General features: G+C 51.8%; 1 protein-coding gene across 7 annotated transcripts in view; it reads right to left on the bottom strand.

The window, feature by feature from the left end:
• FGFR1 (fibroblast growth factor receptor 1) overlaps positions 1 to 14,838 on the bottom strand; it is a 50,292-nt gene that overhangs the window by 33,924 nt on the left and 1,530 nt on the right. For 5 of the 7 annotated variants that reach the window (XM_007127450.3, XM_024131443.2, XM_007127451.3 and 2 more), the window contains exon 1: positions 8,213 to 8,385. In XM_007127450.3, the coding sequence (XP_007127512.1) occupies positions 8,213 to 8,303 (91 nt within the window). In that variant the 5' untranslated portion in view covers positions 8,304 to 8,385. Of the gene's footprint in view, positions 1 to 8,212; positions 8,392 to 14,838 lie in introns of those variants that run through there. The other 2 variants (XM_007127454.4, XM_024131446.3) reach the window with 1 other exon arrangement.

Raw genomic sequence — 14,838 nt, 5'->3', positions numbered from 1 at the left:
CCGGGGCACGAACCCGCGTCCCCTGCATCGGCTGGCAGACTCTCAACCACTGCGCCACCAGGGAAGCCCTAAATTCCATTTTTGAAAAGTTATGTTTGTATAAATGCAGGAAAAAAAATCTATATAAATAGATTCACCAATAACAGTGATTATTTTTGGATGATGGGCATATAAGAGATTTTTTTTCCCTTTACAAGTCTATAATTTCTAAATTTTCCACAATGAACCCAGATTACATATCAAAATATCCATGTTTTAAAAGAGCAATAAAAACATTCTTTCTGACTGGATACAACTTTGCTCTAGTGGAGGAAACAGCCATATGTTAAAAACTCCATAATGTAAGGCAGAGGAAAGTAAGTGCCAGATTGAAAGTTACACAGAAAGGGGGTGGGGGGGGAAGGAGTGATTAATTTGGAGACAGAGGAGGGCTTCAAGAGGGAGGTGGCCCTTAAGCTACTCCTAAAGCTAAGAGTAGAAATTACAAACAGTGAAAGCAGGAAAGGATAGGGATGGACATTTCCAGCTAAGGGACCAGGATAAACAGTTGTTATGTATGAATGTGCATGTTGTATTAAACAAGGGAAAAGGAAGTCTTATTTGGCCAGATGGATGGATGGATGAATGGGAGACAGGGAGGAAAGGAAGGAACGGAGGGAGGGAGGGGGAGAGTTAGGAAGGAAGGAGGGAAGAAAACTAAATCAGTAAACAAATGGTGAAGGGACCATTAGCCAGGGGCTAGTTTTCGTAGCGGAGAAAACAGAAGAGGGACTAAGCTCTAAGTTCAACTTTCTTTGTTGATCAAATACGTGACTCTCCAGCATTCATGGTATTTAACCTCTTTCCCTGCCCAAGCTCATGACCACTAATGTTCACTCTTCACCGAACTCCTTGACCCTCTCACCCACTTGAGGCTTGACGCACCTACACATCCAGGGCCTGGGAAACACAGCCACATTCACATCAACATTCACCTTCTTTTATGCAACCCATCGCAGGAGCCTTGGCCACAATACAACATGTGGGCTCAGGAAGGAGCACTGAGTTTCAAGCTCCATCCGAGCCAACGGTTCTCATGCTTGGAACTGACTAGACAAACCCCTCTCCCAAGGTTTCCCGTTTGCAAGGAGAGAGCCTTTAAATGAAGGCAGCGGGCACCTCGTTTGGCGAGGGGGCAGGAGAGCGTCGGTGCGAACCAAGAACAGGAGAAGGGGGACTCAGGGCACAAGCCACAACCAGCCCATCAGGCAAATGTCCCCCCGACTTGGCCGTCAGCGGCTGTAAGTCAGAGCAAGCCCCCAAGATCAGGAGCAGCCCACCGTCTAGAACAGCGGTCCCCGACCTTTTTGGCACCAGGGACTGGCTTCGTGGAAGACACTTTTTCCATGGACCGGGGTGGGGGAGGATATGGTTTCTGGATGATTCTCAGGCGCATTACATTTATTGTGCGCTTGATTTCTATTATTATTACATTGTAATATATAATGAAGTAATTACACAACTCACCATAATGCTGACAGGAGGCGGAGCTCAGGCAGTAATGCGAGTGATGGGGAGCGGCTGTAAATACAGATGCAGCTTTGCTCACTCACCCCCTGCTCACCTCCTGCTGTGCGGCCCAGTTCCTAACAGGCCACAGGCCAGTACCAGTCCGTGGCCCGGGGGTTGGGGACACCCTGGCCTAGAAGACTTCTCCTAAGAGGAAGCAGTTTGGGATTTATTCCAGGCCTTAAGAGCCCAGGTAGAGCAGTTAACTTGCTGCTGAATCACTTGGGGGGCGGAGGTGGGGGACAGGGTGGGCCGAGAGAAGGGAATGCTGGCCGTAAGTCTGTGGATGAGCCTCCTCTCCAGAATGAACGGGGCGGGCTGGGCAGCTGAATTTGGGAGACCAGCAGTGCCAGAGAAGCTGGACTTTCCCGGTCAGCAGGGAAACCGTTGTCTCGCTGCCAGGCTTTGGGGAGGGAAGAGGCAAAGGTGGCGTCTACAGGGGAAGCTGGAGCCCCCAGCGGCCCCCGAGGATCGAGGCCCTGTAAAAACAGGGCACAGCTGCCGGTCAGGATCTCTGACCCCGGACCTCTCCCTCCCGGATAATGACTCCCCAGAACTCACTTCTCCCCAGGCCATCCCTCACCGCCCCAGACACGAGCCATCACTCACTGTTTCGGCCGGGCCCTGCTGACCCACCTCCGGGCAGGGGCCACAGGCCCCAGGGGCATCCCTGACCCTCTCTCTCCAGTTCCTGCCCACCCAGGTCGTCACAGAAACCCGGGGGCAGCAGCCCGGCCTGCCTCTCTGTTTGGGCTCCCTCCCTTCCCCCTCCCTGGCCAGGGCTCTGGACAGCCATTTGTTCTTCCCTGAGAAATTCCTCCTCCCTGACTTCGGGGAGCTGGCCGGCAAAGCCAGAGTGGAAAATCAGTGAAGCTAATGGTGCAGCAATGCAGCAGCCAGAGCCAAGAACACGGCCCTGGGGTGGCTCTGCCCGGCGTGGTCAAGTGGACACGTGAGCCCTCCCGCTCCTGCCTCACATTCTCTCCCTACACCCACCCTCTGCAAAGCTCAGCTCCAGGAACGCTTGCAAACACACCCTTCCGAAGGCACCGAGCTACCTCCCTCTGGAGAGGGGATGAGGGACAGGGTAGAGTGCCCTGGGGAAACCGGGTAGCTCCGTGCCGCGCAGATTCCCCACAGCCTGAAACCCTCCAGCCTTGCTCTCCAGTGGGTCTCCCCACATCGTCCTCTGCCCTGTGGCATTCCACCCGCCTTCTGGCCCAGGGGGAAGAAACTCCTCTTCAACGTCCAGTGTGAATTAGAAGTAAACAGGTTCTTTTCACAAGAAGAAATTATGTTGCGGACGGGGTTGGGTGGGGGAGTACTCCTGCACGTCTCCCCGGGGCAGCCACCCGACACTGGGACGGACGGACACTGGCCCCCAGGCCGCAGGTCCTCTGGCCACGCCCACTGGTTGCAGCCAGTAGGACCTCGGCCTGCACGAGGCTGGTAGTGGGATGCCCTCCGGTACTTGTTTGGGGCTCCCCCTGCAGCCAGGCTGAAATGCCTACCCCTTCGGGCCAAAGACAGCTGCAGGAGCCCCTGGGGGGTTGTCAGTGGCGGCCAGGGCCCAGGGCCGGACTTCAAGCTGGGGTGATGTCTCTGGCACCACTTGCAGCTCCCCGCCACGGGCCCAGGTTTCTGCAGAACACAAAGACAAAGCCTCGCTTTGTGGTGCCTGGCATCCAGGGGGCTTGCAGCCAGAAATGGAATCGTGCGGCTTTTCCATTAAGTGTAACCTCTCCCTCTTCAAGCGGCCACCAGACTCCTTCAAATCTGCGTAGGTGGGAGGAGCTGTAAAACCCCGGCCATTAAATCGTTTATTAGTTGCAGGTTTCTGAGCATGTAGGCAAGTATTTTGAGACGGCCAGGCTCATACCGTGCCCTCCACCCTGTGGGGTCTGGGGGCTTTAGCCCAGGTTACTGCCGAAAAGGGGGCAGGACCCCCATTCCTGGTTATGGGAAGCGGCCTTGTAAGCTGTTTTGGATTCACCCACTTGCTTTTCTCCAAGTCTTATTCTAAAAGAGAGAAAAATACACAAAAACAAGCCTCTTCAAGCTCCAAGTGTCTTTCAAGCTAGTGCTTATCTTTGTAAAGGGGCATTCTACTCCCCGGCCCATGACCCCGCTTCAGTCTCCCCTGCCCCCCTGCCCGCAAAGCCTGGTCTGAAACAAGCTCAGCCTCTTTAAGATCCCAAACTAGAGAAGGGAAAGGAGAGGGAGGAAGGAGGGAGGCTGGTTTTCCTGGAACCCTTATTAAATCAACTTTCCAAGGACAGCCAGAAACTCCAGGCCCTCCTCACTCCCTGGGGAGCATTTGCAGACTGGGGGAGGGGCTCCCGACACACACACACACACACACACACACACACACAGCAAAGCCTTTCTAAAGGGCAAAAGCTCTCAGTCAGTGGGAGCAGGGTTTGGGGTAATTTGCTTTAAACTTTTGGGCAAACCTTTAATATACAGAGTCTAGTTTTTTCTGAGGACAACAGCAGCATGGTTATTGAATAATCAGCAGGGCCACGACTACGGCAATACTTTACATTTGTGAGATACCTTATAGTTTACAAAGCGTGGAGATAGATTTTTCCCTTAGGACTTCAGGTCTCTGAAGACGGTGGGGCCCATGTTCTGCTATCACAAAGCTCAGAAGGGATGATCTAGGAGAAGAGGCTGAACCATGAGAGGGACTGACTCAGCCAAATGGGGACCTGGGACCTGATGTCCATCCAAGTCTCGTGGGTTTCCACTTCTGCGTCCTAAGGCACTCCAAGTCCACCCATGAAACAAGCCCTTTACCATGCGGTGTCTCCTGTGGGGTCCCAGGAAAAGGTACCCACATCTACCATTTATGGCTCATTGACCCTGTCCAGGAACGGTTCTTAGAGCTTTGCAGGCATTTGCATCTGATATTCACGATGACCTTAGAAGCAGATGTTCATTACCAATATAGATTATAGAGTGTCAGAGAGGAACTTTCCCAACAGCCAACAGTCGGTAAGAAATGGAGCCAAAGTCAAAACCAAGGCAGTCCAGGGAAAATGTATGCCCACAGACTTGTACACGAATGTTCACAAGAGTTTTAGTAATAACAGCCCCAAGTGTTAGCAACCCAAATGGCCACCGTCAAGTGAATGGATACACAGTCCCCATCTAATTCCATTATGTGAAATTCTAGAATAGGCAAAACTAACCTACAGTGACAGAAAGTAGACCCGTGGTTGCCTGGGTCCGGTGCTGCAAAGGGGGCTGACTGCAGAGGGGCAGGAGGCAAGTTTGGGGGGGTGATGAAAATGTTTCATATCTTGATTGATAGCTACGTGGGACAATGCTACATTTATCAAAACATATCAAACTGCACGCTTAAAATTGGTGCACTTTATAGAATGCAAATGATACCTCAATTAAGTTGATTTTTTTTAAATGGCAGTGTAACTTCACTCCTCACTGCCACATCGCCTCCTTACAGCCCTCTTCACCTCTCCTAGCCCCTCCCTCCTGTTTGCGGAGCGGGACTTTGTCATTTTCAAGACTTTCAGCCCCTTGACTCCACCCTCCATCACTGCCCCGGCTTCCTTTCCCAGTCTGGATGCACAACCAGAAGCTTCAGGACCACCATCACCCCCTCAGCCCCTATTCCTTATGCTTCGACCCTTGGATACTCCCTTCCTGCTTGCAAGTACCCAGGTCCGAGATGCGTACTATTCACTTTCTCCATCCCCCATCCCTGGGCTGCAAAACGGTCTGTTAGAGAAAGTTAAAAAAAAATACTTTAGGGTCCACCATAAATTCATATTCCCAAACCTTATCCACCCCTCCTCATTGCCACCTATGCTGCGGCTGACCCACATCTCCGTCTACTCCTCACAAACCTCCCACTCTGACTCACTCCCTTTACTCGCAACTTGTCTGTGTCTCTAGTCACCTGGAGTTGACATCCAACCTACTTAAACCCGTAGATTTTTTTTTTTATTTAATTTATTTTTTTGGCTGCATTGGGTCTTCGTTTCCGTGCATGGGCTTTCTCTAGTTGTGGGGAGCGGGGGCTACTCTTCATTGCGGTGCGCGGGCTTTTATTGCGGTGGCTTCTCTTGTTGTGAAGCACGGGCTCTAGGCGCACGGGCTTCAGTAGTCGTGGCACACGGGCTCAGTAGCTGTGGCTCGCAGGCTCTAGGGTGCAGGCTCAGTAGTTGTGGTGCGTGGGCTCAGTAGTTGTGGCGCACAAGCTTAGTTGCTTCAGGGCATGTGGGATCGACCAGGGCTCAAACCCGTGTCCCCTGCACTGGCAGGCGGATTCTTAACCACTGCGCCACCAGGGAAATCCTAAACCCGTACATTCTATTTCTATAGGGTCTCTGCTATTTTTCCTTCCTTTACAATCCTCCACTCTAGTTCACTGCCTTTCTCTAGCTAGATATTCAGAACAACCGTTTAAGCAACTTGTCTTTCTGGCAACAGTGATAGCAGCAGTAATAACTCCTAACGCTTTGCCTGTCAGTGCTTTATCTGGATTATCTCACTTAATCCTGTATTACTGCTCCATTTTAAAGGTAAGCAAACTAAGACTTCGTGTGTTTGAGTAATTGGTCAAACCAAGTAATGCAGCTATTAAGTGGTGGAGCACAATTTTTTTTTTAAGAATTTTTTAAAAATAAATTTTATTTATTTATTTATTTATTCATTCATTCATTTATTTATGGCTGCATTGGGTCTTCGCTGCTGCGCGCAGGCTTTCTCTAGTTGCAGCGAGCGGGGGCTACTCTTCGTTGCGGTGCGCGGGCTTCTCACTGCGGTGGCTTCTCTTGTTTCGGAGCACAGGCTCTAGGTGCGCGGGCTTCAGTAGTTGCGGCACGGGGGCTCAGTAGTTGTGGCTCACGGGCTCTGGAGCGCAAGCTCAGTAGCTGTGGCACACGGGCTTAGTTGCTCCGCGGCACGTGGGATCTTCCCAGACCAGGGCTCGAACCCGTGTCCCCTGCATCGGCAGGAGGATTCTTAACCCCTGCGCCACCAGGGAAGTCCCGCGGAGCACAATTTAAACCTAGGTCCGTCTGACTTCTTCCTCCCATCCATCCAAACTCAGCTGCCTAAAAATCTGAAAGCTGGATTGTGTCACTTTCCTGCTCAAAACTTTTCAAGACTCCCAGTATCTACCCATTTAGGTACGTTTCCTCAGCAGGGCATTACAGCCTTCCATATGCTAACTCAATCCCATTTTTCCAGGCATTACGTCCCCCGACTACCTACACACCAGGTAAGTTGCTCTCTGTACACCTTATACATCCTGCCCCAGCACCCTCACTCATGCTGCCCCAACTGGAACACCCTTCATTTCCCTCCCAATCCCCTGCCCAGCCCTCTGGACCATCTCAGATGACTTTGGCTGTCCCTCTTCCCCAGCATTCCCACTGCATTGTGTTATAACTCCACCGCGTGGCTTAAACACGGTCCACCTTGAGTTTAGCTGTCTCTGTGCTTGTCACCCTCTACCCGATGGTGAATTCCCTGTGGGCAGAGACGGTCCCTCCCACTCGGGGTCTCCAGCGTGTTCCAGGTCAGGCCTTGCCTTCAGTTCTGTCACTGAATACGACACGAATCTGCCTGCCCCAGCCAGTGCATCTTCTAGAAAGCTCCCCCCCCACCCGTCCCCCCTCCTTCTCCATCACCCTACAAGAGGACAAATATCCTCACTCCTCATTCGTCACTCACACAGGTCCTGGCAGCGAGACTGGTGGCCCTTTAAACGCAGCCACCATGTTGTGTGCACACCGGAGCCCTTTACCCACCACCCGCCAACCTCCTCTGCTTCTGTCATCCGCCACTGGGTCACAAGCCACACTACCCTTTGGCAGCAGAAATGCCCAAATGTTAGTTCTCAAAGACCTTCGAAAGCTGTCAGGTGTGCTGTACCCGTAATTTCCATGAAGTATTTTCACAAGTCCGGAAAAACCCCATCAGCAGTGGCAAGTCTTTCCTGTTACTAATAATCCCGCCAAATTCCCACGAAACTACAGGTCTCTACCAGCGCCTACGCCCCGTAATGCTCCCTGGTTCTCAGTGTCTTTGAAATCCCTCCAGCAGTATACCCAAAGCAAACCTCTTACCAGGCCTCCAAACAGGGCCTGTGAGAGATGGTCAAGAAAGACAAAATGGCAGGCACGTGGCCATGATGGCCGACCCTCATAGAAGATATGTCTTTGGAACAGTTTTCTAGAAGCCGGAGGTCTTTATGAAGCTCCCACCACCCTCCACATCCCCTGGAGCCCGATCCAAGTTCTAAACCCAAATTCACAGGTCACTCGCACCCCACTGCACTGCCCAACCCCATTTTATATACATCATCTAGGTTAGGGAGTGAGCTCTTGGGTCCCAATCAGAAGTTCTTTTTTCAGGAGGAGAAAAGCACAACCACCCCCCTCTCCCCGAGCACGTCACCTCTGGCAGATGGATGTCACCAGCCTTCACGACCCAACCTCTGATGAAGCTGGCTGTGTCTGCAGCCAGGCCCCCACCAGCCCAGGTACCTTGGGAGCCTCTCCTACAGTCCAGGAACCCTCTGCTCCACCTGGGATGGAGCCTTCACAGTTGACCACATCACGTCTGTCCCAGCCCACCTTGTTGCTGAGGGCCGGGGGCCCAGGCTGCCCCTCAGCCCGTGCCTTACCTTGTTCCGGCAAGGTTGGCGCTGGCCTGGCAGTGCAGAGCGCGGCTGTGACCAGCACAGCCCAGAACAGGAGACACTTCCAGCTCCACATCCCAGTTCTGCAGTTAGAGGTTGGTGACAAGGCTCCACACCTCCATGGGGACTCTGCCGTGGGCTTGATCCTCCTGTGTAAGCTGACTCTGGGGAGAGAAAAAAAAAAACCCAAAGTTAGGAGGGTCCGCATGGGGGAGGAGGGGCAAGGAGAAAAAGGGGGAAGGCATGTCACACGGCCACCCTGCCCAGAAGGGTGCCTGAAGCAATAACTCACTCCTTCAGACACAAAGAAAGGAACTGTGGTCCTGTCCCAACGGTGAATTCAAGATCATGCGCCTTAATTAGACCAAGGAGTGATTCAATTCAGTCCTACAACTATTTACTGAGTGTGGACTGTTTCCCATGTAGGGAAAATCCTCAGAAAGTTCCCCGAGGCATGAGCCCCAAGATCATTTGTGCTGGGAAAGCGAACGGCCTCAGGAACGTCTCCCATAGGTGACCTGGGTGTGCGGGTGTGACCTCTCCCGGTTTAAGACTTCACTCCCTCTAGGGCACACCAACCCTTCGGCGAGGGATAAAGAGAGATGAGGAATTATGGAAGAAGCCCAGAACTGGGAAACGGGAGCCAGGGGAGATGCTGACCCTCTCTGGACCTACATGATGAGGAAGCTGAAATACGCCATCTCCAAGGTTCTCTCGTTTTGTCTCTAAAACTGGATGCATCACAGGGACCTCTGGTTCTACCAGCTTCCCTCACGGAGAGAACACAACTCTCACCAGCTACTTAAAAAGGGCCTCCGAGTAGGGAGCCGTGAGCTGGATCCAGTCCTCCCCGAGGCTGAGAGGTGACGGCAGACGTCCAACAGAAATGGATCCAGAAGTGGGGAAAGGTCGTGCTGAAGAATAAGGGTTCTTGCAAGGCCTGACTCAAAGATGGCTCATACCAGCCCCGGTGAAAGGCACAGACTGCGGTCCTTTATCCTTCTCGGGTCCGAATGGGTAAAATTTGAAACAACCCTCCAAGGTCTTCAGGATAATGGTCTTTCCCGCTAAACATTTACCAAGTGATAAGACTTTCTGGGCACCGTTTGGGCTACGAGGGGGTGACCCTCTCTGTCTTCCAGGTGGCTTTTGCCCTAAATACTCCAGGGAACCATCCAAGTTATTCAGAGAATCCACTTCCCCGGAACATGCCCTAATGTGGTGCCTCAGCCGGGCCTCCCCCTGAGCCAGACAGGGCCCCTTGTGAGTGAGTCAGGCGCGCTGGCAGAAAACCCCCCAGATTCTTGGCCTCGTTCACAAGCGCCTGCCAGCGGGAAGATGCATGCACTGCCGCTACTAGCTCCCTCCCGAGGCTTTCCTGAAACTTTTTAATGATTTCAAATCAAAGGAGAAGTAAACACTTCTATTTTTCTAAATTTAGGAAAGGGACTAGACAAGGCAGAATCGAACAAGTATTTACTGAATACTCACTACGCGCCAAGCATGGACTAGGTATGATTTTAAACCATAAAACTTCATTTCTTCCCACTGTGAACTTAAGGGGAGGGGTGGGAATTATTACTACCCTTTAAGCAACGGGGAAACTGAGACGCAAAGAGGTTAAGTGCTTTGCCCAAAGATGTGCAGTGAGATGGCAAGGGCACTGGGTCTACATCACCTGGGTTTTCGGATGCCAGAGACCAGGGTGGGAGGAAGCAATAAGGGGGGTGATCAAACCTGGCTCTACTGGACGCAAGCTCATTTTCTCCAGAGGGCATCCCTGGGTCACACAGAAGCCATGTAAATAAGGACAGATCCGAGGTGGCTCTGGCAATGGGAGAGCCTTTGATTCTCAATTCCTTTGCTCTAGAGAAAGACCCTTGGAAGCAGCTCATGGATATGCCATCTAGGACACAGGATAGGGCATGATTCCCGGCCGGGGATAGAAGGGATGCTTGCCAGAGGGCATCCCCAAACCACATTCCGCATCTCATTACATCCCAAACATACAGCAAATGGATGCAGGCCAGTCACCGAGAAAGGTACACCTGACTAAGGACCTAAGTAAATCCCATAGTAATGGCCAGAGTCATGAATGAATTTTTAGTATCCAACAGGAAAGGGTGGTATCATCTCGAGACGATGAAGCTTGTTTTCAAAGGTAGCAGGCGGGCAGCTCTCACCACCACTTGGCCGCTCTGTCCCCTGAAAAGCCTGTCTACCTCCTCGCAGGTGTGGTCTGGCTGCTGACTGCCCTCTTTCAGCTCTGCGATCAATGCACTTCAAAATAACCTGGCAGCTTCCCTGCAAAAGTCTCTTCCTCTCCTCCCCCCTCCCCCCCACCCCCGCTGGGCCTTGAGTCCCACATCTGTAAAACAAAGGATGTTCAGAAAACCCAGCCCCCCGGCCCCCAGGCCCCCACTCCTGGAACGAGAAGGGGTAAGCGGGCACACAACCCATCGTGGACAACACAGTGACACGAACTAGTCCCCAGACTATCTGGGACCCTAGGGACTGCCACCTCCCCCTTCACCTCACCTTCTTCCCATTCTACTAATCAATGAATTCTTTAAGTCTCTTAGGAACAGTCTCCTTCCTCCACTGCTTGACAGATGTGACCTGTAGCCCTGCAGGTGCACACAGCAGCCGGCCCCTCAGCCCCTCCCCATCAGTCACGTCTCCTGGGACTGGCAGCCCAGCTCCTGCTCTGGGTGCAGAGGTCTTCCCTGGGGAATGAGGAGAGTTGGGGGACACACGTCATCTCACTTATACCACTTGTCATCAGAGGGACCTGAAATAGTTGCCTTGCCTACACCACAGGAGGTTACGAGCTTCAAATGGGGGGCACGGGTGAAAGTATCTGCTCTCTCCTCTCTAAAGCCCTAATCAAATGTAAGGAATTATATATAAACGTTGTGCTTTGAGTCACTTCTTGAGAGCAATCTCAGGAGACTTTGGTAATTGGCAACCGGAGGACATGAACTTCCTGCCTTTACAAAGGCATTTCTCACCATCCATCTTTACAAACCCCACACTCTAGACCTAGCTGTCCCATTCGGTGGCCCCTCGTGGCTACGGAGCACTTGAAATGTGGCCAGTGCGAGGCAGGATGTGCTAGAAATGAAAAATACATACAAGAATGTGGAGCCTTTCAATGATTTTCTTAAACTGATTACATGTTCAAAAGATAATATTCCACATATATTGGGCTAAATCAAATACATTATAAAAACTGAAACAAACGAATTAAGGAAAATGAATTTCACCTGTTCCCTTTTTCTTACTTTCAAACGTGGCTACTGGAAAAATCTGAGATTCCATGTGGCCTGTGTTACGTTGGAGGGGACAGGACAGCTCTGGGCAACCTCCGTGCCCTGCCAAGAGTTCCTTCTTTGCCCTTCCTCTGTCTTCAGCGGGCTCTCTCATTCGCCAAGCCCCACCTCAAACAGCCACGTCCTCTTCTACAAGTCTTTTCTTGGGCCTTGGGAGGATCCTCTGAATTTCCAAAAACACCATAGGGTCTCAAGCTCCTTAAGAGCAGGGTCTATACCCAATTAACCTTTGTCAATGACCTTAGCACCTAACACCTACACAGCAGATGCTGGTACATTTGGGAACTGGATGGGTAAATGAATGAAACAAAGAGAGGCCGATGGAAACGAAACTGACAGAGCCACGCTTGCAGAGAAGAGGTTGACAATGCCAGAGGAAACCGTCCAGCACTCCTCGTTAGCCAGCCAAACTCAATTTCAAAGCATACCAACCCGGACATTTTCTAAACATCTTGATTCCTCAGACTTGAGGAAGTGACGCCAAAACTTTAATCCCTTTAGACGGGAGTAAGACTTCTTAACAGAAATGGTGGCTTTCCCCAAAAGTGAGCAACAATGGGCGTCCCTACTCATTGGTGACAGCGGCAGGACAAGTTCTTAATAAACATCTGAAAAAAACACATGCAGTTAAGCTTGTGAAATTGTACCGGCTCCAAGAGAAATGCTAATTTAAAAGTTTTTAGTCTCTGTCAAAAAGAGTGCCCAAATATCCTTGGGAGTGAGGTATGTAAAAAGTGAGTAGTAATAAGAGAAACCCTAACTGCTCCACGGAAATCTAGGCAGCCTTGCTACTGAAGACAGGATGGGCTTGTGGACCATCACATGCTTGGAGGTGTTCACCCAGGTAAGGGCTATTTACTTGGAGCCCAAATGCGGCTTTTTTAATTGCAAGTGGAATGGTGATGAGGAGAGAATTTCTAAGGGAGATGCAACCTTAGGGAGAAAAGCAACTTTCCTAGCCCACGTCTGGTTTTTAATCCTCTCAGGAAGCCCCAGAATCTTCTATGAAGTTCTGCATCTGGACTCCCAGCGATCCCGGGTTCACTCAGACCTTTCACAAAGCTCTCGGGATGAGAAATGCAAGATGTATTTCCCAAGAGGAAATTAAGCTCCTCTCAAGTGATGTGAGGCCCTTGCACACCAAGATGTTTGGATCCCTTCTCTCTACCTTCTTTTCCTTCAGGAGCAACAGGCTCAAACTTTCCTAGGAAGCGCTTAACTAACAGCCATTTTGATGAGACAGATTAAAAAATGGAGGCCCGAAGGAAGCATTCAGAGGCTGCTAAAAGCCCAAGCTCACAGGAGCAAATCTCCCGTTTTAGGAGTCTTGTTCCAGGTCAACACCCAAAAGCAAACAAAGCAAAATCTCATGGACTTTTCTTGGTCTCCATGGCTGGAGTCTACCTAACTCGATGCTCAACTCAGTTCTCCTAGCCTCCGGAGTCCACCAGGAACAAAGCTGGGCCAGGCTCAGGGATGCCTGGAGATGCTCTGATCCTCTTCCTCAAGGGGGGTGGGGTCATAGCATCCACCATGCTGCTTCTCCATGTCTTCCCGTGCTCCTGCTTCACTCGCTCTTCTAAGGGTGCCTAACGGAACTCTCTCACATCCTCCATGGCCAGGAGCCAAGGAAAAGAAGCACCCAAGACTGTCTACTCTGGAGCCAAAAGAAGAGGTGCCCACTCTGGCCCAAACCCCATTTGTGAAATGCCTCCAAAATGCGCATTTCTACGGGCTTGGTTAAAGCAGACAGTGAGAGCACACTATCCAAGTGACTCTCCACCCAGATGGCCCTCATTAAAAAGCTGACACTCGGCTATGACTAAGAGTAAGTGCAACAGACGTTTCAAGGAGCTCGTCACCGATGCAGTACACAACCATCCCAGCTGGAGCCAAGCCCCCAGCAGCCTCCCTGTCCCCAGACACCCTGCACTCCTCCGGGGGTCAGCAGCAGCCCTGGAGTTTCTCCCAACCAACTGGGGGGAAATATGTAAACAAGTCATTAGGGAGGTAGACTATCGGGACCCCGACGGTCCGTAAGGTAGCTGGGTCTCTGCAAGGGCTCTTGCTCTGTCACTCACTCGAAGGAAGGGCTATGACCCAGGCTTGGGGGTAATCAGCCAGACAGAGGCACGTCCCACGGGGCCCTGCTACTTAGCTCTTAAACAAGCCTCAGAGAGGAAACCAGGAGTCCGGGCCAACAGGGGAAAATGGCCACTTTCTGCTCAACAGTCTCAAGGCTAAGGTTCTACAATTTAGATGGTATTCCAAAAAAAGCCCTGGGCCGGAGGTGCAAAGGGCAGGGCACATCTGCAGAGGAAACAGTCACCTTAATTACCATGTCTAGAGAAAGTGCGATTTCATTACAGCCTCCAAACTACTGCCCAAAGGAGGAAACCAGAGAAGTGTTTTCAATTTGAAAGAGGCTGGAAAGGAGAGGGTGAGAGAACAACTCTCCCCACCCTCCTGCAACTTTAGAGCCAGAAGGGGCTTTGCTACCTCAGAGGTTAGAACCAGAAAAACTCTCCACAGCCCAATCCCTTTCAAACCTGCAGCCGGTACTGACTTGGTAAAACGCCCCCCTTTAGTCTCCGGGAGCTGCCGCCCAAAGAACTCCTTAAAAACACCCAGGGAGCGACAGCCCGGGGCCTCCCTCCCACGCCCGGGCCGCTGCGCCCCGGGCTCGCTCCAGGGAGGGTGGAAAAGGGACGCGTGACGCCACCGCCGGGCGGCCCGAGACCCGGCGACGGGCTCTGGACGGGGTCAGACGTTCCCGCTGCTCCAGCTGTAACTGAAGGGAGGCGAATGCAATGCTTTGGTTCCAGAAACTTCCGTCAGGTCCAGTTCTGGGTCAGACCACCTCTGACCACCTCTAGCAGAGGAGATGGGCCACCCCCGAAAAACCTGGCCCCCTCTCCTACGATGCTTCTTTTCCGCACGAGCCAGAAAGCACCACCTCCCTATCAGATCCTAAATAACTTGGGATCCAGGGTAACTTCTCTTCTCCTCAAATCCCAACGCCTCATCCCCAAGTCTTAAGAAATCTTAAAGAGCGAGGTGGTAAGGCCAAGTTGAAGAATCCCAGTTTTAATCTGGGGGAGGGGGGAGGGAGGAAGGGGGATGTTCTTGTGACTGCGGTGTACCCGTGTGGGGTGAAACGGAACCAGATGCGGCGGCTACATCTGGAAAATGGGGGCGGGGGGGAGTGGTGGGGGGGGAGAAAGACACCGCAGAAACTTTGAAAAGGGCTAAAGCTTCTGGGCCCAGAAAGGGGAAGCA

This window comes from Physeter macrocephalus, chromosome 20, assembly GCF_002837175.3.
Source record: "Physeter macrocephalus isolate SW-GA chromosome 20, ASM283717v5, whole genome shotgun sequence".
Taxonomy (NCBI): Eukaryota; Metazoa; Chordata; class Mammalia; order Artiodactyla; family Physeteridae; genus Physeter; species Physeter macrocephalus.
Note: the sequence above shows the minus strand (reverse complement) of the source record. Positions and strands in the feature narration are given on the sequence as shown.